General features: G+C 43.3%; 1 protein-coding gene and 1 long non-coding RNA gene across 5 annotated transcripts in view; one reads left to right on the forward strand and one right to left on the reverse strand.

Moving 5' to 3' along the window:
* The window catches only part of LOC124176004 (neuroligin-1-like), a 72,208-nt gene that overhangs the window by 23,322 nt on the left and 26,230 nt on the right, over positions 1–22,656 (reverse strand). For 2 of the 4 annotated variants that reach the window (XM_046556760.1, XM_046556758.1), the window contains 3 exons: positions 21,289–21,545; positions 20,158–20,304; positions 18,392–18,819 (listed from right to left, as the gene is read on the reverse strand). In XM_046556760.1, the coding sequence (XP_046412716.1) occupies positions 18,392–18,819; positions 20,158–20,304; positions 21,289–21,545 (832 nt within the window). Of the gene's footprint in view, positions 1–11,425; positions 13,786–18,391; positions 18,820–20,157; positions 20,305–21,288; positions 21,546–22,656 lie in introns of those variants that run through there. The other 2 variants (XM_046556759.1, XM_046556762.1) reach the window with 2 other exon arrangements.
* Positions 809–21,415, forward strand: LOC124176014. Its single transcript, XR_006869285.1, has 3 exons — positions 809–935; positions 4,953–5,025; positions 21,277–21,415. It is a non-coding gene; the product is annotated as an uncharacterized LOC124176014 (long non-coding RNA).

The raw sequence follows: 22,656 nt of genomic DNA on the forward strand, positions 1-22,656 counted from the left end.
TTTGCGGTGATGTTCGAAGCCGAAATTGTCGAAGCCGAGGTTTTGCTCGCTTATCGATACCCGCCGCGTCGGCTTCGAGACCTCCTCGAACTCCTTGAGCTTTATCTCCGGCACCGACACGTGGTTTTCCATCTTCCCCGAATCGGACGAGTCCTTCGGCGAATGCACCCTTCACCCTTCTCACTCGCCCCTTTCCGTTGGGGCTCGGTGTCGAAACCTCGAGTCCTTTTCCGACGTGCCGCCTTCCGGAACACCTGGACGCGCACTCCGCGGTCCACTCTTTGGTCTCTCTTAGAGCACCTCGGCGATCGGCGATCGGTCAAAGAAGCCGCAGCGTCCACTATTCATTCGTGACACACCGTGTGATATAATAGAGGACAAGAACGGACAAAAGCGGTTCGCAACGGAGGATGAAAAGATGAAAAAACACACGAAGCGGAGAAAATTGATGATGACGTTCTCGGCACCGTCCTCCTGACATCTGCACAATGAACTACGCGGTCTCTTTTTCTTTTTATCACAGACTTTGGACAACTCGCGGCAACGCCATGCGGACGATCTTCTTTTTCAAAATATGTTATTCAGTCTTGATCGGTAATCAACCGCCCGTCGTTCACCGTCGATGAATCTACGTTCATTTCGGCACTTGGTCGATAAGACCCGTTAATCCCGATTCGAGGAGGGTCGGGACTGCCCAGCCGTTCCTCCCCGGGGACTGTTTTCGTTGCAGCGTCGTCGAGAAGACGTGAATTATCTATCCTTCAATCTATGCGGAGTGGAACGACGAGCCATCAACCGCACGTCCAGTCCTCTCTTCTCCGCAACTCGTTGCTTCTGCTCTCAGCTGGTCGCTGCTCACTGGCAGCTATACGCGACGGTCACTCCGGTGGTTACTGCTCGAGAATTCCTGCAACCGTACAACCGTACAACGTTACGTATGTCAATGTATAATGCACGAGCTCTTCAATAACGCACTCACTCATTCCTCTTCGCTCCTTCCACGCACTCGACACATCCATAACGCACAATGCACGGCCCATTCGTACCGGGCTCACCTACGTGGGTCCCATTTTAATACCGGCAACCGGCAAACGGCGCTACTACACGCTTCGCTCGACTAACGAACGAGCGAATTCGAGGCACACGGTTCTTTCACATCTCGTCTAATCTGCAGCTATCGCGTAGAACCGTGTCGCTTGAACGACGGTCCGCAGTTACAGAAAGCTCTGTACGTGCAATATTCGGTATCAATTACTGTGATCTCATTTTCCGAGGCGGATAATTCATCGATCGCCGTATCGTGCTTGAATAAAAATTATTCTTGCACACCATCGTCCGATCTTAAAATTTTCTACAGCAGAAACGAATTGGAACATTTCCTGTTACTTCGTACAATATTGTAAACGTGCGTAGTATTTTTTACGAAGAATTGTTAATTTTCATCAAAATTTACAAGTTTTTATGAGAAACTTTGCGTTGAAAAATGAAATGTTCCAATTTTCCGGTACAATTCATAGAAAACCGTAGAAATAATTTCCACCACGAGAACCTTCCGTACTGACAATTTTCGAGTACTCGAGGAGTACCTACGTATCGAATATTGTAAATCGCGATACTTTTCACGCCCTGCACACGATGCGGTATGAAAGGAGGGTCATTTTACACGTGTAAATGTGTATTTTTATACCGAAATTATGGGTCTTTCCGGGTCGTTTATACCGCATCTTCTTATTCTTTCCTCGATATCTCCGATTTTACAGACATGTATTCGTCGAGGTTATAGACAACCGCGCACTTTTCGAGAAATGAAATTCACCGGTACATGCATTATACGCAGTATATATTTATCACCGTTGATATTATGCCTCGACGAGTTACGATCGGACCGAATTTCTCCCTGCGGTATTTATTTCGTCCTCTGACTTTTATGTTTCCCTCTTCGTTTTCTCAGAGGTTTCGCCACCTTGGGCCAGTTTTCGCCTACCGTCAACCCGAGCTTCTTTGACTCACTTTTTGAAATTCTCGAGGAGTCTGAGAACCCGCGACAAGTTTCCTTGGCAGTATTTTTACAGCTGAAGTTGGCTATCTTTGATCCTCGAACTCCTTGAACCGGTTGAACTTCGAGCCCGAGTAACTTTGCCCCGCTTACACTCGAGTTCATTTAATATCCCCAATTTCAACCAACTAACAAGACCTTCGATGTCACTTGTAATTACGATAAACATCTTATACAGCTATCTCAACTATCAATTAAAACAACACTGAACACTTTGTTTTCCCGCATCGTTTACACGATGTAAACGATGCGAAGACTTGTTTTTTACCGGACAAAGCTCCCCGAATAGGGTCAATGCTGATGCCCCACTTGACGGTAGTCGAAGGATTGACGGAGATCGAGTTCTGGTTATTTCATTTCACAGTCAAGAAGCGAACAAATAACTTCGATAAAGGTACTTCGGTTCGGAAGAATTCACGCTCAAGTGTTTCAATACCGAATTTTCATTCAATTCTCTCTGACGCGTGTCAATAAATCGAGATTCATTTTCTTTTCGTACTTCAGAAGATTTTCCGAGATTCTTACATTATAACGAACGAATTGTTTAATTTTACTTTGAACCCTGTCTTCGAACGTATCGCACTGCTCGACTGGTATTAAAATACTTTTTTTCAAAATAAAAGACGTATCATCGGTAAAAAACCTGCGTACAGTTTGCGAAACTCCTCGGTATCCGTGATTTCGCAAACGGCTTGAACCATGCGCGACGATGCGACAATTAAGCTCTCCCATAATTCCGCAAGACTTTTTTCTCAGTAGTCTACATTCTGTACTTCTTACATTACAGTCACCGAGTTCGAGTCCTTCGTAACTCTGCTCAAAGACAAACGCTGGAATTTCGTTTCGTCGTACGTGACTTCGGCCTGCATTTTTGTCCTGGTCAAGGTTCCATAGTTGCGCGGCTAGCACAACCGGCTGTTAAAATTTCGCCGTAAAAACAACGTCGTCGTCGACGGCGAGTGGAAGCAATTCACGTACAACGTGCGCGTATTGTCGTTAAACACAGAAGCGTAGGATGGGCACAGCTGGAAATCTCATTGACAGTCTATAAAGCGTCTCGTCGGTTATATTATTGCGATTATATCAAGCACGGACTAGTGGGTGTAGGTATACGCAAACAATAAAATTGTCGGTGTCGCGGTGCCCCTTTTGCGGCTTATGGGCGCGTACGTGCATTATCTCTCGATATTCCCAGCTGAATGCGCTGCATTCAGTGCCCCGAGCGATGGAGTTTGGAAAAAGGGAAAATTGGATCGGCGGGAGTTCCGCCGGAAGCGGCCTCGAATTACCGGAAGAATCGAAGAAAGGCTAGGAGGAATAGGGGGGGGGGGGGGGGAGAGCAGGGCAGAACTCGAGACGCGAATTTTAACACACGGACCGCACTTCTCGTCGAATGATAAGAAGCACTACCTTTGATTATCAAGTAATTCGGTAGCTATTCTCTATACCTGACGTCCGCCTCGGCGTACAATTTCTCCGACTTCCGGTTTCCTCAAATCGCCTCCGAGCGATCGCCGAATGCTTTTTCACGCATCAACGGATACGTCACACTGTATATTTCGATTCACGCGGCGCGATTTTTTTACCACTTATCCGATGCAGTATCGCCGGAGGAATCGCAGCTCGGAATTCCGAATTCGTCCGTAAATCATTTATACCGAATTTAGAAGCTTAAATTTTTCAGAATTTATTGCCTCGTTTGTCGACACTTTGAAAAAAAAATCCTCGAAAAGCTTACTTCTCCCGCCTCGTCTTACGTTTTTATCGAGCAATTTTTTATTTTTTTTTTTTATTTACGTCATACACACCGCTCGCGCACACTCGACGACGGGATCAGCGACAGGGTGCTGACCGTTTCTCCCTGCTTGCGATATTTATAGTAAATCCGTGGGCATTTGGGCGGCGGGTTCGAGAGGCCTGGTGGTGGGGCCCGGTTCTCTCTGCGATCTTAACAGGATCGTGATAATTTGTTGACCAAACAAGAACGTGACTCTGTTACTTGGCGCAGTTAGCGACGCGGCTGCGATGCAGTTTAAATCCAGCTTCCTCCGTTCCTCTCTCCAGCCTCTCTTCTTCGCCAGTCCGAACGATACTCAAGACTGTCGTCGATATTATGTAGACCAGTTTAGCGGTTCGTTCTGTCGGCCAGATCCAATTAGTTCTAATTAACACTGCCGAGGCGTCGGACGCGTATATAATACCTACCAATCGCGGGGGCATCGTGTGTGCCTTGTACAACACGTCTTTCTCTCTCTCTCTCTCTCTTACACACACACATACACATACATGTATACTTATCCGCACAATCTTTCAGACGTCATCCATATCTCTGCACTATGCTACACGCGTCTCTATGTATGACGCCTAATGCCTTATATACCGACGCGACGATTAACCAAGATTATCAATAGAGAGCTGCGCTGGATTCAGCATAAGAAATTGCACTTTGTTAGCAGACGTTGAAGGTTGCTGTTTAAGAAATTCGCATATTTTTCAATTCTCGTTTTTTGAGAGGTTGAAACTGGTAACGTTGTCCCAACGAAACTTTGTAGAAATAATCGCTATTTTCGTAATAATTACAATGATTTTGAAGGAATTAAGATTTTGGAAAATGAGTGTGTTTTATTTTATTACGGGTTACCGAATTTCAGACAATTTCAAAATCGCGAAACAACGCTTTTTCCTCAGCATGAATAGTTACGATAACGTTACTAGCTTCAATGTGATCTTTTTTCTCCCTTGTAACGAAATTAGAAATTTTCTAGAAAATAATGCTAGAAGTGCAATCGTAGAGGAGAATATTTTGTTTTAAAAGTTGTAAATTTTAACCGCATTTTGAAACCTGGGTACCCACACGTCTAGGTGATATTTGAGTTCTGGAAAACTTTTGTTGCAGGGTGCCGAGCATCATCTGGGTCAAACAACACGTGCAGACTCGACACGCGAGGATAGGTCATCCTCATATGGTTGTAAGTTTAAATTTGTCATATTTTTATATTTATATACAGCAGCTGAATTGTGACATAAAATTTTTTTATAACGTCACGCGATATCTTTCCTGTTACGCGTTTCCCCTTCTTTTTGTACCGTTTGTTTTTTTTTCAACCCTCGTCGTTTTACCTTTTTTCTCTGGTCCTCGGAGTGGATGAGTGGATCATACAGCGATGCGAGGCAACGGATGAGGTTCTCGCAGGAGGCTCCGAATAACATAACAAAACAAAAGAAAAGAATAAAAAATAGTAGAGGACAAGGAAGTTGGAAGTCTTATCAAACTTGTATTATTACGTCATTTTTTTTTTCTTCCCTTTTTATTTTATAGGCCAGTTTTTAAAGATACGTCATGATTACATACGACGAACTTTGGGAAAGTAATTTTTACTCTAAGAAATGAGAGAGACCCTCAAACGGGGGGTGGGGGGGAAGGAAAAAGTTTTGAAACAGCACAGGTTTAATTTTAAAGAGTTTCAACTCACGCTCTTGGATTATACATTTGCTCCTGTAATTCAGACGAGATTTAAAGAAAAAAAAAAAAAAAAGATCATCCAATGGGAAGAAAGATGGTGGAACTTTTTACGAAAATGATTAACACGTTCTATTGAAAAAAAGAAGAGAAAAAACAAAATCAGTATCGTTTCTTCGTAGAAATTTCTTCTTTTGAAAAAAAAAAAAAAAAAAAAAAAAAATACAGTTTCGAAAGAACCGGCGGATATTTCGACGCGTCGCCGATAAACGCGGCTTATCCGGGAGGATTAAGGGCGAAGGGCGAAGGGACGGTTCGGAGCGACACGACGCTGCCCTCGAGTCTTGATCTCGAGTCTTCGTCGACGACCCTTCGGTATCGACTTTCAAAGGTTCTCGCCGACCTGCCTTCGTCCGCGAGGAGTCAGCGAGTCGAGAGCAGCGGCGTCATGCACCAAACCCTGGGCTCTTAAATTTATGTCCCGTCAAAGTTATTGGGTCCCACCTTACCCGCCTCCGAATCCCCGAGGGACGCCAACTTCGAGGCCGCCTCGTGTCAGCTTGCGTCCGTGTCCACCTATGCATATTCAGATAAATATATATATGCCTACCTCGTACACCTTCTACCTTGTGATAAAATTTTCGGGGTGAAAATCGGAGAGGCGCTTAGGAGTCGAGGATGTTTCGAATTATTCTAACACTTCGAGTTTCCCATCCACCGTTGAAACGAGCGCCTGATTTAAGGATCGGTGAAAATAACTTGCGTGTTAAATCAGCGGGCAATCGATCGATCCCCGAATCGGTGTCTAATACTACACTTGTTATGGGAGGGATTAGCCTCATTGAATTATAACGAGATTTACGCACCGTATCTTCGCCGTCCAGGCTTGATCCAATCTTGATATCGATGGCACAGAGACCCGATTGTCGTAGGTAGCGCGATTATTTTTCCTGACAATCGGTGTTTGTTTTTCTACTCGGGTGAACGACGCAATACAATATCAATTTATGCGATTAAAGTATCGATCGTTATCATTGTCTTGCTTACTTAGTACCTATTTGATATAGCAAGTCAAAGATAAATGAATATTTTCATCTGATATTGAAAAATTTTTCAATGAAACTGTAAATTATTGAAAATCCTTTTTCGCTATTAAGACTTCATACTGGAATTTCCGAAATTTTGATTTCCAATGCACCGTTTCAAAAAAATGTCAAATAATCGATTAATCGATTAATTTTGACCGATTCCATCGAGTCGTGTTCAATTCTTTTTTTGGAATCGCTTTTATTTTTAGCTTACAATTAGTAGCCATCGCTAGTAACCGGTACTCAATTATCCAGTAGCTTGTAAACACCGGTTTTCCCTCTCTGTCAAACACCTAATCTTGCGTATAACTTTTGCGATTGTGCTACGAATCATTTTTTTTTTTATTTTGATGTAATCTCGTCTAAAGCGATCGGCGTAACAATGAGCCTCGATTTTTCTTTTATTTCTTTAATTTTAAATTAACGTTCTCGACAATAAGAGGGGGGAAAAAGGGCTCGTTATTCATATTGTAATTACAATCAGTCCCGGGCTAATTGGGTTCTTTTTTAGAGCGGAACGGGAATAAATTCGAGCAACTGAATTTCACCCTCCGCCCGGAATTAGTACCTGTATTATATCGAGGGCATTCCGCGTAACAGGTAGCATAATGTTTGTCATGTTCTACCAATAAAACGAATTTATCGTTCGCAGCCTCGTTCGGATAAGATTATCTGAACGAGTTGTAGTGCGTAAACACGCTAAACACGCGTGTCATCACTGACCGACACCTGGGCCTCGACTTAATCTTAACGATCGTTTTTTCCGGTCCGCGGGAAAACCTGGAAAACCTGGAATTGTCAGGATATTTAAGAGGGGTTATGGAACACCTGGAATTGTCCATGAAACCATGAGTTCCCTATCATGGGAATTTGGAACGAGTTTTTGAGGTACCTGACAAGTTTACCTTTTTTCGTCGAGAAAAAAAATTGGCTTAAACTGACTTTTTTCTACATTATAGTTTTCTTCAATTCGAATTGAATAGGTCAATAAGCTGAACGATTTAGGTTTTAATAACTTACCAGAACTGGGAAAGTGTCAGGGAAAACTAGGTTTTAGGTCCTGGGAAAATCTATAAATGTCACGGAATTTTTTTCACAAATAACTGTGACCACGCTGATTACAGTTAAAGCCTGTATCCTGTTACCAGCAGCAATACGAGGCTAACTACTTGCTGGCGAATGTCGATGTTACCCGTTAATATATCAACCGTCGAATAGCTCGGTTTCATTTTTCGTAATCAGACACCGCGCAAAAGCTATGCGAGTGAGGCCTCCAATTAGACATGTCGCAGTTTTTCTCTAATTTCACTGAATTCGCTGTTCGGCGTGAAAAGCTTTTCGTTTCACGGGAGTTGCATTTTTACCGTTTATTACGCGAATCGAGACAAGATTTTTATTAATAATCTCCTCACCTGACCGAGTGGTTTGAAATTAAAACCAACAAATAAACCGATTCAAACTGCACTTTTGATAATATCTTCCGATCAGTTTGTTGGCACGAAAGTCAATGAACCGAGTGAAACAAGCACCGAACGAAGAAAAATAATCCTGGTAACTACACTGAGAAATATTTCAGTTGGCATAGTAACTAGAAAAATTGAGTAAAACAGGCATCGTTAAAAAAACTGTTTGAATATTGCTAGTATTACGAAAAACGAGGTGCGCGTAACCATTTTGCGCTATCGTCGATTCTTTTCTGGTAATTGCAACGCAAAATCAGTTTGCTCGGTTTACCGTACTTCTTTAGTTAAATAGGGGAAAGGGGGGTAGCCCCGACCAGTTTTCTATTTCTATGTGTATGCCAGAAATTAAGGTTCAATAATTAATCTGAATCGCATGAATATTTCAACAAATATATATTTCAACAGAATATCGTACAAAAAAAATTATAAATTATCAACAACTTAAAAAAAAAAATGTTAATTTCTGGCGAAAAAAAGTGGCGGGTAGCTCCGGCCACTGCGATATTTAATTCCGAAATCGTTCTTTGGCTACACAAACGTCACACGTGTAGTATAAATCGCCTGGATTTATATCAACGCATTCCTCGTGAACCCAGTCTTGACATTTGTGGCATCGGATCCAGTCCTCGTCAAATGTTTCGCCACAAATCATGCACTCGGCGTCTTTCTTTTGGCACGCGATTTCGATTCAGCTTTTCTTTTTGTGACGATCCTTTTTTTCACCGCGATCATCTTTTGCTTTTTTCGCAAATGCTGATTTCTCGATCAGCTGATTTTGATGAGGAGATGACGTCAAAATCTCACTTCTTTGAGTTCTTCTTTTTCGAACGGACAGTCTCTTCTCTGAGGCGTCTGATAGAGGCAACAAGGTATTCAAAACATCGCTAATTGTTTCAACGCTGTTGGACGTGCGATTAATCGAAATCTTCGTCTGGCGGGTAGATGTGGACGGACATGTCGATGTTCTTGGTTGGTTATCGCGATCTCCGGGTAGTGCAATTTTATGAAATTTCGATAAGAAATAGACCTTTGAATAAATTCGTTTTTTAGCAGAATTATGGCTTCAGCACTAAAAGAAATCTTAATTTTTCCAAACCAAAAATTACATGTAAGATTTAGTGCAAGCATTAAATTTTCGCAACAGTTACAAGAAAATATAGCAACAGTGATCGTAATGAGAAAGAGTAGTAACGGATACTAGACTTTCCGGTAACAGGTAGAAAACTAATTTCCATTTTCTACCTGGAATTATATCTTTCGATAGTGGTAAAAAATGAAAATGGTTGAGGACCGAGGGGCAACATGAACTAGAAATTTCTCTCACAATCAGTGTGCCGTGTTTCTCGCAATTGCAAAGATACTCTGCAGCGGTCGAGGAGGTACGAGGTGTGCGGGTAATACAGAGATATCTATAGGTACACGTTACGAGCAGACTCGGTGACTGCATAATTTATATCGCTGTCTCGATCATTTTAATAGCACTAATTTGCGGCTATACGAACAACCCCACCTACGGAGTGGTCAACTACACCAGACACTGATTTGAAATCCGACACGTCTCGTCGCGTCGCTGCAACGTTCGTTATATTCAGCAGCAGCAGTAACACGAGCCAGGCGTCTGTTGTATTCGCAAATTGGTGTTAATTATTAACGCCATATTTTATATCGCGTTTTGTCGTACCGTTGTTAGGAGAAAGTCGGATCACCTCTTTGCGCAAGAAGATGAAATTTTCAAACTTCGGTATAGGGGAAATTTAATTTTTTGCCCCGTCCTCTTCTGCTTCTTCTTCCTCTTCTTTTCGCCCTCCTTTTCTCCCACTACTGCAGTTTCTTTGTCAAGGGAACGAGGCTTTTTCCGACGCGGCCATAAATGTCCCGCCGCTCGATCTTCCGGGTAAAAAATACGGGGTCGAGAAGCCTGCTGCGGGGGAAAGAAAGTACCTCAGGCAATTCATATACACCGTAACGATCCTCTCCGCGGCACCCCGAGGACCAGGAACACAGTCTTCCGCCTCTATGTACGGACGAAGACATAGACGCACATAGTTTCCGTCCGAGGTTATAGCCGATGCTTTTTTCTCCACCGTCGGCTAGGTAACTGATTTCACTTTTATCCCGGGCTAATTTATAACTAAGCTTCGAGGCCTCCTCCGTTCTCGGCTTTGCCTCTCCACGGGAATCTCGGCTCTGCCTACACCGTAGAAAATGGCTTTCTCCTCTTGTGGGGAAAGCGGAAAAGGAAAAACGACACAGGAAAATACGAGGGGAGGGGAAAAAATATTCAATCGGTGAGAAAACGATCAAATCCGAACGTCGTGTCGAAGTAGAAATTAAATTCCGTAGAATTCGTTCTTTTATTTGCTTTCTTTTTGCATTTGAAAATTATCGAGTGGAAGAGTATTACATACGATCAGGTCTCTTATCGAGAGAACTTTATTGCAGTGACAAGGTTGCGGCTAACTTGTTGAGAATTGATATGGAGAGTGGGCGTATCTTTAATAATAATCTCTCCTTCTTCTTCGGTCGGTGGGCAAAAAATTGATGCCAAAGACCGGTGACTGCAGCAGGGAAAGAGGATGACGAGGAGGGATAGGGAGAGGGAGAAGGAGGAGGGTGAAAAAGTTTGAATCAGCAATTTCTCTCTCCCAGCTCCGGATATTTCCTACCTGCAGAAAACAACCGAGTTCAGCAGTAAATCTCTTGACACGTTTTTGCACAGTTTCATCCCTTTCTTCTTGTCCTTCCATCCTTCCTTCTTTCGTTCGTTCGTTCATCTGCCTTATCTCGAAGATCCTTTATTTTTGGACAATTCTAAAACGTGCTTCTCATCGATTTATGCATAATAATTGACGGCACTGCGGCAGATGACGCGAAACCGGATCTCGATCTCTTTTTTTTCTTACATACGGTATACTGGATATATTTTCACATTCTGCGGAATTTGAATAGAAAAATGGCATCCGCCACCAGAAAAACGTAAATTTGAAATTTACAAGGACCCGCGTGATTTAAAATATTCATATTTATTCGCAAATTTGAATATTAAAGGCTCGAACCGTCAGTAATCATCTCTTCTTTCTACACGTAAACAACAATCGATAGCGGATGAGGTTCAAAGGACGAGGATCACGTTGTTGAATGACTGAAAATTCCTGAAAAGAATGCAAAGTGTACGAATTAAGGTCATGGGCGAAATAAAACCTCGCGTCTCGTTTTAACAATTATTTTAAATGCTTCAGGTATTTATTTAAACAAATGCCAACATTGGAAACATTGATAGATGTATGTCATATTCATATTTGAATGCCGCGAGATCGCATTTGGATTTTCCTTTTTTTTTTTTTTTTTTTTTTTTTTCAATTAAAATTACTTCAATCTTTTTAAATTCTTTCTCATGCAACGGATAATTCAAGACGCTCTATCATGACCGATTTCTCAGATGCAAGAACTAACCCGCACGAGTTTATTTTCTATTTTACAAAATGGTCCCGAAATGAAAATTCGGATACCAGTAAATCCTGAAGCTTTTCAATATATAATTCGTGAATCAGCGGTCCAATTATCGTAATTACAGGATCGTATCGAACTGAGGTAATATCAAGCGTTCAAGTATAATATTTCATCGTGCCCATTTTCAAGAAATCTGCACGCGGATCGAGGCTGAGAGTTTCGGATGGATAATCGAGCATCGATAATCTGGATTTTGTTTTTATTTCTTTTTTTTTTTTAATTGTAGATTAATTTTTTACTTTTCTTTCGCTTTGTTTTTAAATTTAAAACCCCACGATCAATCTAGACGGAACTTGTCACTTTAAATCACAGTGTCTCTTGGCTTGAAGGTCACTGACTTACACTTACAGTATAGTTATATAGTACACTTTGTTTTACTGCTTATTTTTTTGTTTTTTTTTTTTGTCGTTTTGTTTGTTTGTTTTTTGTTAAATATTAAATTACAATCTTTGTCTTTGCGTGTATAGTAGTAGTAAACTTTCGAACGGTATAATAATATATATAGTATATGTATATATATAATTATATGATGCTTATAGTGCGAGTCTCTTCGGTGGCCCCTTCATGCATTATCCTTACATTCTGCACGGGCGCTTGAAATTACGCGATGAATCGCATCACGAAAGAGGAAATAAACAACGATACACAAATACCCTCGCTTCAATATGCACCGGTCACAGTTTGTCGTGATTTTGATTCCTGTCTTTAACCACTAAAATGTATCTCGGGAATAAATGAATTATACATAAACCAGGTGGAGGGCAGATCGAATTCTCGCGTCGGGATGCGAGCAGCGTAAGGTATACACGGCACCGTATAAATACTTAACCACCGTTGGAAGTGTCCGTTTGTTCCCCGGGCAGACCGGTTAATTATTAAACCGAAGTATCGCGAGTTTAACCTCCGAGTGAGTGTGTAATAAAAAAAGAGTGCTCTCTTTAAGCGTATACCGAGGGGAGTTTTTAATCAGTCGAATGAATATTTGACGAAGGCGCGGAGAAGACGAACAAGAAGAACATGAAGGGGAACACAATGGGATGAGACGAAGATGGGGAAGACGGTGAGAGTGAAAATCCCGAGACGCGAAGAGAGGCGATTTTGAAAATAAATAAATAAGCAAATAAATAAATAAAGGAAGAAAGAAAAAACACCGCGTGTAATCGGAAACGTCGATTTCCGCCCTGGGCTCAGACCGATATCTCCTGTATCTGAACCCTCTTCTTGGCGCTGCCGGGTGTTCCGGGTTGTCTGAGTATGCCGGAACCGGAAACGCCGAGGTTGGGGGCCGGGGCCTTGGGCGGGGGTGGAGGCTCCGGCAGGGCGTCGTCGTCGTCGTCGTCGTTAACGCACTGGGGTGTGTGGGCCCTGGGCGTGCAGGGGCTGCGGCTGTAGGACGGGGGCTCGGAGATGCGTTTTCCCCCGCCGGGGGGCGGCGAGCACTGAAACTCCTGGAGCTGGAGCTCGAGTTCCTGGGCGAGCTTCGCCTTGTGGGGGGGAGGGCTGGAAGGCGGAGAGTCCGGAAGGTCGAGGGCCAGCCGCTGCTTCCCGGAGGCTTCGTCGATCCCGGAACAGCCGGCCTCGAGGAGTTCCTCCTTCTTCTTGTCGCCGAACGCCGAGAGGGCCGCGTTCCTGTCCCGCTGATGGTAGATACCGGCGAATATAAGGATGTTCAGCAAGAGCAGGAATATCCCGACGGCTATCGTCACCGTCAGCGCCGTCGTGTAGCTCTGGTAGTGGCTCGAGGCCAGCTTCCTCAGCAGGTTGTTGGGCGCCGGACCGAGGTTCGGCTGCTGCGAGGTTCTCGGCGTCGTCGGTACCGCGCTGCTCGACATGTTCGGCCCGCAATCCGTCGTCGAGATTCCTCCTCCGGGCGAAGCGAGCGACGGCTGCGTCGGCGCAGGCGCGGGAAGCGGTGGCGCTGGGATCGGCATCGCCATGCTCTGCTGTCTCACAGCGCCCTCGTAGAGACTCGGACTGTCCGCTAGGTGGTGGTGGCGCATGCTTATCTCGTAGCCGGGACGGTGCAGCTGCGGGAGTAGGTTCAGCCACAGCGACATCTTGTGACCCCGGTAGTGCGAACGCATCTCCGTTACTCGCAAACTCGCCTCCAGGTACAGCTGGTTTATAGAATCGTACGAGTCCCAGAATGGCGGACTTGACGCCAGCAGCGTCTCCGCCGAGCTTAACGGGCTCGCGCCGTTTGGGTCTCTGGAAAATATATATACACACGGGTGTCGAAAACATTTTCAAGACAATATGCGTGGGTGCCTGGAATATCACTTTTGGCCGTTTATCAGCCACTCGTCGTTGACAACTTCTTAACTTTCCTCTTGGCTGTATATACTCGAAAAAGAGTTGGATCGATATGTTCACCACAAAAATTAACAATTTACCTCTTACTGAGTCTCCGCGGTTTTGCCTACAAAGAATCATCTCGGACTATTATCAGATGGACCTCTGTTTCTAGGTGTGAGACCCATTTTTGTCCAATTATATAAGATATATAATTACAGAGAACGATAAGAAGAGAATAATAATATGAGAACGAGTAAATGATTTTTTTGTGACTTTTGGTTCCAATCGACGCCGTTCTTTTTAACTCGGTACTGATGCAATTTAAAAAAAAACATCGGTCAAACCGTTTGTAAATTTTTTTTGTCCGATCATGACTCGAAAGTGGATTAATCGATATGAATGAAATTTGGTTTCTTGGTTTGGCTTCGTTCAACTAAGAACCGATCAAACCGAGCGATTCGTGACTTCTTTTTCTGAGAATGACAATCTTGCCCCAAAATTCATTTTCCCCCACTTATTCAATCGATCACCGACGGGTTGCTTAAATTGGTCGTTGGTTTTAATTCAGCTGTCGGGATTTGCATCTCTTCATACGTTAAACAGTCCGTTTCGGTAGAATTACCGTACGTGGCGCAACAACTGAAATCAGACCAACGTTCAACTTGAAGCGTTATCAAAATTTGATAAAACTGCAGTCATATCAGTGCACAATGTACGTATACACAATCACTACGATCTGGTGTTTACGTTACAACATACGCCTACAGTCAGCGAAAGCTTTCAAAGTTCCATGAAACCAGTGAATTACCATGAAATATTTGGAAACCCTCCGAGATTCATTGATCAGTAGTGTATACAAGAATTGATAACAGGTCGATCCTTTGGCTCGATATGCGAGGTTTGAGAAATGGTGAACGTTGATTCGTATCACTGTCCGCGTAGTGACCGACCGTGAAAACTGATTCCAGTCGGCATAAAAACACGATGACTGATAGCGGATCCGTGTATTTCCCCATTTGTCAAACTCGACTCGTATATTAAACAGGCACTGCAGCGTTTAATGCGGGAGTTGCGATGCCCCGTAGGGGAGTTATATCCTTCTGGTCTTACATTTTTTTTTTTTTTACTCTCATGGTACTCGGGAGGGTCTTCCGAGTTCCGTAACCACCGATGCCGATATAATTAGTGACCCTCGAGTGACCCGGTCAGCGTGGAAATGCGTATGTGTGCGTAGCTGAACGTGCGGAGTCGACGGTATATAATAAATTGTAGCAAACCGTCCGTTGTATGAATATTAATTCTACTTTAGCCTCGACGTTCTCTGGGAGATTTATGAGCTGCATAAAATTCCTGGCTTACACAAGAATTACGCGGTGTTGTGTTACGCATTTTTTCACGATTGAAAAAAAAATATTTATGCCTACGTTGACGTAAAATTAAAAAAATATTCGTTTTCAAACGCAACCTGTTTGCTTAACATTTTTTTTTTTCACACACGAAAGCTCTAGGCGTACTTTAAGCTCGATCCGTTCGTGTAGACGCTGACTCACGTTCGCAACGATCGTAGAAAAGTTTCAAGATACCAAGCCTCGGATTCCACGACCGTAATTTGCATAAGTTCCGAAACGAAAAGTGGGGAAATGTGTTGCACACGTATCCGAATGGGCATTCTCCTTTTCCCTTTTTCATTCTTTCTGTTTCCTTCTTCGAATCACCCCGTAAAAAACGCTTTCCAAAATGCTCCAAATCACCGTTCAAATCGTAGCTATACCACGTTTCTCTATAAAAGTAACCGACGATCAAACCCTGCAGGTACAAACCTACATAAAATTTACGATTTCCTTTTACCACTGTTGTACGTCCGAATCTCTTCCAGTCCCCTTCTCTTTTCCTATAGAAATGTTTTCATCCCTTGGATATTTACGCGCGGTAGGACAAGGGTCTGAATCTCCGATCTTGTAAAGAAAATCAAAGTACCAAAGGAGTTGCCTGTTAGTGGTTTCAATTTCCATTTCATTGGCAAGCTTAGAGAGACGTCAATTTTAGAGGGTGTTCAGTTGCCCGTTATTTTTTCGCCAAAACGACAGTGTTCTTTTGTTTACCATGTTCTTGTATACCGGAATTTATTCGTTGAATTTATGTCCACAAAATGGCGAATCAATTCGTTCCAAATATTTGAATATCTTCTTAATCTTGTAATTCCGCGGTGTGATGGGAAAATATTTAAACAAAGTCCGACGGCGTTATCCTTAATCTCGCGACAAATATTCGCTATTTGATTGAATTTCCATGATCAAACAGGACTTCGCTAAACCTAAATTTCTCATTACATAAACGAAACATAATGTGAGTTTGTTCAAAAATGTTTATTACAGCTGGAATTTCCAGGTAGGAATTTTCCCTAAAAAAATTTTACCCGCTATTTTCATCTATCTACCCAATTCCTTACGGCAAGATTTCCTCGTGAAATATGCTCGGATGAAAATTGGGACGTTGAGTAAAAAAAGCGATTTCATTTCAATTAGGCATTTCGTTTAAAAATTATTGTTCCGGAAGGCTCTAGGCCGCCTTTTAATAATATGGAAATTTTTAGGGAACCCGCTGGAGGGTGAAAAATTGGGGAGCCAACCGTTGAAACAAGGTCTCTGATCGAGTTAGGCTTTTGTGTTCCGACACCACCGACCCATTACGTATTCAAACATATCGTTTCGCACTGAATCAAATATTTGCACAACATTATGCGTACGTCCGAGTACACATATAGTCGAATGAATAATTCTGTACGAACTCATCGCTGATATTTTGGTGTTGGAATTTTATGGGATTATTTCGTGGGACTCGGAGCACCCGATTCGTTACCGTGCGGTTATACTCATAGAGTCCGTAATACGCGGTATCCGGGTATACAAGAATTTGAAACAATTGGGCGTATAATTAGATTCCGCATCTCATTTTGCAAAATCTCGTAACTCTCGCGCTCGGGGTTTCGGTGCCTAAAAACTGCGGTATTTATGGGTTTAAACAAACGAATTACAACCAAGGTCCGAATCGATTTAAAACCGCGCTCCAGTCATCCTTGAAATTAATACAACAGCGTATTTCACATTTGCATATCTTTCCTTCTTTTAAAACACGTCCTTGGTGTCGTTTTAGTGTAATTTTCGTGTACACAAGAATTAGAAAAAGGCCAGTTTTTAATCAAATTCGACTAACGTTTTTCCGTGAAGGGGCCGAATGATTGTCGTTTTTTTTTTCTTCCTTTGTTTACTGTGATTGAAAATTCCATCGGCGTAAATCTCGGGTCTAAAAGCATCGGAATTCGATTCACGGGCGAGTTTTCTTCATTTTTCTGCTTCCGAAAGTTCTGGTCTGGTTTTCCGTGTCCGTGGTTCACCCTCCTGATAGCACCGACGATAAACTAGGTACCTTACAAATTTTAGCCTTATCGTTTCGATGGGTCTCGAGATATCGTGTTCAGATTGCGAGGCGCGCAGTCTTCGAACGTTTTTATTCTCCGGACCTAGTTTCACGCTGTTTTTAAACCGAAATCGCCTCCATACTTCGGCGTTCAGGTGTTTTTTCCGACGGAAACAATAATTCAGCATAAGGATGTTCTTTTTTCAATCAAAAAGTTGATTGAATGAATTAAAAAAAAATTTAATATCTTGTACGCAAGAAAAAAATACATGTTTTTTATCACAGTTCTCTGACCTTAAAAGCTGCGGAATAACGATTTTTTCTTTCAAAATGCTTCGTCACATTAACGTTGCGAACTTGAACCTTATCGAAAAAAGCAAGGCAGTAAGAAAAAAGAACACATCCATGCATTCTGTAAGGTTTTATCTCCTGTTGTTATTCTCGACTAATACGGGATGATTCGAGGTATCTCAAGCCAAACGACGTGCATGCTGATGAAAATATCATTTGTCGAAATGTATTATTATACATATAGGTAGACGTGGTTACAGTTGTCAATGCGAACCTTCTAGTTACTAACACAATGGTCTGCAGTTTACAATATTTTTTCAGCCAAACGAAGTCAAGAATATAACGGCATGAAAATATATCCAGGCTGGACATAATGAAAAACGAACATAGTAAAAAATACGTATCACGTAGTAGATTTCCCGCAACGGCGGCAAAGAAAACTAATTCTCACCTCTCAGGCATGACTACACTTTTCGTTTTATGGTAAAAAATGAAAGGACTCTCGCGGAGAACAATCTAACCCGAGCACGAGTGTAGAAATTTATCTCGGCATAACGTTTCACCGCAATACCGCGTAGTTTTTGGTTAAAAGGACGAGGCGAGTCATTTTTCGCGGGGAATATCTCTCCACGTAACCTTTCCGTCCATGACGCGAACCTTTCGGCCGGATCGAGTTTCCCGGCGAATCGTCTCGAGCCAGGCGAGAAAGGCGACGATAGCCGAGGCCGGCTGTCACCGAGGGTGAAATACCGGGTACAGGGTGAAATTTCGGACCGGGTGGACAAGCCGCTAATGGAGGGCTCGAACTTACCCTCGGCGGACGAAGTTGGCAAGGTAGTGGACGAGCAGTCTGGACAAAGTTTCGTCCGCGGTTGTGAAATTGGTACGCGTGGCCAAGGCGGAGGCCGTCGGCTCGCCGCGGAGCAGCGGAACCCCGAGGAGATAGGGCAGCTCGTCACCCTTCAGGCTGACCCTCTCGCCGGGTTGGAAATGGAAGAAGTAGCCCCGACCTCCGCCCGAGGAATGGAGCAGAGCCAGACGCAGCAGCGGAGCCGCGACCTGACCGTCGCCGAGGAGGGAGAGGAGGCCCTCGCATATCACCGAAGGACTTTGCTCGCCCCGCTCCCAGTCCGTGTACTCGTTCCGCAGGGTCGAATATATCTCGTGGAGGTGGTAGCGGTAGGTGTTCCTCACGTAGGTCCGGAGGATGCGATCTCGCCGCGTCTCGTTCAGACCCTTCTGCAAATCGGAGAAAACTTATCGGTCAGCCACTTCTCACCGTATTTCGTTGGGGGTCGAAAAGTGCAATGGTCCTGCGACGTCAGAGTAATGACGACTCAATTATTTTTCCTTGCGGTCCGTTTTTGTTTTTCGCTCCCGTGAACGACGCAACGTAATATCAATTTGTGTGATTAAAGTATGAATTATTATCATCGTCTTACCTACTGAGTACCACCTATTTCATGTAATAAGCGTGAGATGAATGAATGTTTTTATGTGAAATTGAAAAACATTTTTGATGAAAATGTCAAAACTATCAAAAAATATTTCCGCTGTTAAGACTACGTACTGATATTTACCAAATTGGGATTAGGATTGTTAGCTGCACAATGCTTACAACTCATCTGAAAGAGATTTGTAGAATCAACTACGATTCATAGTGCGTTGAACAAAAATTATGCAGATTTTGCGAATATTCGTAAAATATTGTCTCTTAATTTGGAGAGGAAGCCTCACCAATTTTTAAAGTATTTTTAGGAGCGTAAAAAAATCGATCGTTCAAGGCGTTGTTATTTATAATTTACTACCGATCGAAAAAAAATATCCCTTATCCCTCAGAAGCGTGAAAATTTTCGGAGTTTGAAATTCCGAGCTTGAGGAATACCAAATTTGTAATCTTCCCGAGTTCTTTTGCGGATTAGCTGATTGAAAACTTGATGTGGAATGGAAGGGCGAAGGTATAAGCTTGAATAATCCGAAAATCCCTGCGCGAGAAAAACGAAAAATCCACCCCGCTACGCCGATTGTAAAAAGCAAAAGGTCAGCTGCTTTCCGCCACGATCCATACATCCACATCCCGATATTTTACCCGTAGCAGAACTTTTATCTCGACGCTTATCCGTGCAGAACGCCTCATGAATTGTTAATTTTCCGCCAGAGACACGCGTACGAGTGGGTGTAATATACATATTTTTTCATGAATTTCACGACAACGGAGGAGCGTTGATCGGAAGTTCGAGGAGTCCTGATGAACTCTACGTCGTGGCTTGCAACAACAGAAGCTCCCGGCAGCGAGCCATCGGGATGAATCTCTTCCCGCGATTGCTTGCTTCTTCACGCCGGATACAATATCCTCTCGAGCTGTTATCAAGGAGAACCTGCAGCACGTACGTACGTCGAGGTTTCTCACCCTTCGCCATATCGAGCGGTATCAGCCTCTCTCCGAGCCGATGGCCGCCGATTTATCGGTCAATTTCAATTATCGGATATCCTTCCCGGCCGCCTAAACCACTCTGCAACCCGCGCATACTCCCTGGGAGTCCAGGAGCGATTCATTTATCTTGGCTATCCACTCACCTGAAAATCTTCGTCGGTAAGGTCCAGCCAGGCTTCACCTGAAGTTAATCCCATCAGTAAATCCCGCTGACCAAACGCCGCGTACTCAGCGCCGGGACCCGGGATCACCGATATCAAACCCGAGGATGCCGCCGTCGGCTGGAACGTCTGTGGGATTCGTTATTTTTCCACTTTGTTCCTCGGCTCGATATAATCACTCGCCCGAATGACTCGGACGATCTTTCAAGTCTCTCTCTCTCCCCCCCTCTCTCTCTCTCTCTCTCTCTCTCTCTCCGCCGTTGTTAGGTGGGTAGAATTCTTTTCTACTCCCTCGCATTTGCCTTTCGAAATATCGCGTCCCGGAATCAAGAAGAGTCGTTAAGCGCGGTTTCGGGGAAAATAATATATCGACGTACCGATACCGTTCACCGGGAGGTGTCTAATTGCCTGGAACGACGGCAGCGACTTCACCGTAAATAAAGAATAACGCCATTTTGCATCCGATCGAAGTACGGCTCGAATTACGCCGTCTTTGAGAGCCGGGCTTTTATTTCACTCCGGGGGATCGAGGATTCGAACGTTTGATCAGATTGGATGTCTGACGTCGCCCGTGTAAATTCTAACGAAACTTCTTTGATACGAAACTCTGTCGACCGAATCGTCTTGGTTCTCACTCGTCGAAACTCTAAAGAAAGTAAAAATGCACGTTACGATACTTGGCTGGTTATTCCGACGGAACCGAGTTAAATTAAACGAACGAGAAGAAACTCTTGCTCTCATTTCATCCAAGGGTTACAAGCGTTCCAAATAATTCGTCACGGTGGTTGTCCAACACTCGAGATCAGAGTTGAAACCCCTGTATCGACATCCCAGAGCTGGACAACAAAGTCGTAACTTGAGTATAACAAAATATCGAGCAAGTCAATAATTTTATAATACACCGTTATACGTAAGTAGGCAGTAAATGGTCCGGAATTGAGGGTGTAATTTACGATGAATTTAGGGAGCATTTAATAGGGAATTTCCATCTTCTCGCGAGGAGAAAGGCGCACGGAGAATGTATACTTTAGAGGCGGAGAGTCGCCTGTCGAAAGACTTGAAAGTTGGGGGAGGGTTTGTCAGCTCGAGGCCTTATTTCAGTGTCTCGCTAACCTGGTGGGCTGCAATGGGAAGAACGGCGCCGTCGACGAACGGGGCAAAGCCTGAGGTAAATCTTGGAGGATCGAGCCTGACGTCCAAAAGCTGTTCCAGGGATCGAAGCCGGAGACACGGGGCTATGTCGTCCGTCTCTACGTCCCCCGAGCACTCAGACTGCTCGGCAACGCGCCGCTTCACGGATAAAGGATCGCGCTGTATCGCCCACGAAGATAGAGCCGATCCGCCGAGGAGCACCACCCTTTGTACCAGCTCTGAAACAAGGAGAGCGAAAGCGTTACACGCAGAGAAAAGAGGAAGTTATTCTAAAATGTTGACGTTCCAGGGTCCGGAGAATCACCCTCGACCTTTTTCGGACGTGATCAAGTTTTTTCTCCTACCATATCTCGAGAACGAGTAATCGGATTTTAATGATTTTGGCTTTGATTGATTCGGTACTTTTTCGATTATTTAAATAACAAAAATCCAAAAAATTGAATAAAAATGATGATATCTTGAGAACGAATTAATGGATTTGAATAAAAATTGATTCCGTCAAGTTTTTCTTGGGTTGCTGATCACGAATCTAAGGTCAGATTTGCAAAATTTAAATTCGGCGTGTTCGATAGAATGAAAAAAAAAAACTGAAAATATTTGGATCACGATGAAAATTCGTACTTGTCGGTTTTTTTAGGTAGCTCGTCACGAATCTGAAGTCGAATTGCAAATTTCAAAGTGACGATCCAAAATGGGCGAATTTTATTTTAAAAGGTTCTGATTTTGGTAGAAATTGGAAGGTGGAGGTTTTTTGGTTCACCGATAACGAACCCAAAATTAAACTTCCAGAATTTCTAATTGTAGTTCCCTCATAGTGGTTCAAAATAAAAATTGTCATATTTTAATGTAATATGATATCCGAGGGCCTTAAAAGCGTTAATCGCGAATCTGAATTTGTAGTTCGAAACTCGAATCGGATTTTATTCTTTTTTTTCTCTAAAAACTTGAAACCTGCAGTGTGAAAACGGTCGAGGTTCGAAGGCTCATGGCTAGTCTAAAGCCGCTTGTTCTATTTGATTAGCCCGAAAACGGGGGGCCGAATTTACTTAGAGTGATCTTGAGCGAGATTCGTCAGTCTTTGCAAAGCTTCGACCGGTTATGTAACTAATTTCGATCTTTCGTAGGGTCTTCAATTTGAAGGAAACCCATAAATTTTCGAGCTGCCGCAGGGAATTTTTATGAAATATTTTTTTACGAGGATATTCGCCTGTTTCTTATACTTATGAGGAACTCGAGTTCCTTCCAGCCTGCCTAATTATAATACGACTAGATCTCCGATCAACTGATATACGCTTGAAATAAAAAATTTTGAAACACATTTTGTCGAAT

Source organism: Neodiprion fabricii, chromosome 2 (assembly GCF_021155785.1).
Source record: "Neodiprion fabricii isolate iyNeoFabr1 chromosome 2, iyNeoFabr1.1, whole genome shotgun sequence".
Taxonomy (NCBI): Eukaryota; Metazoa; Arthropoda; class Insecta; order Hymenoptera; family Diprionidae; genus Neodiprion; species Neodiprion fabricii.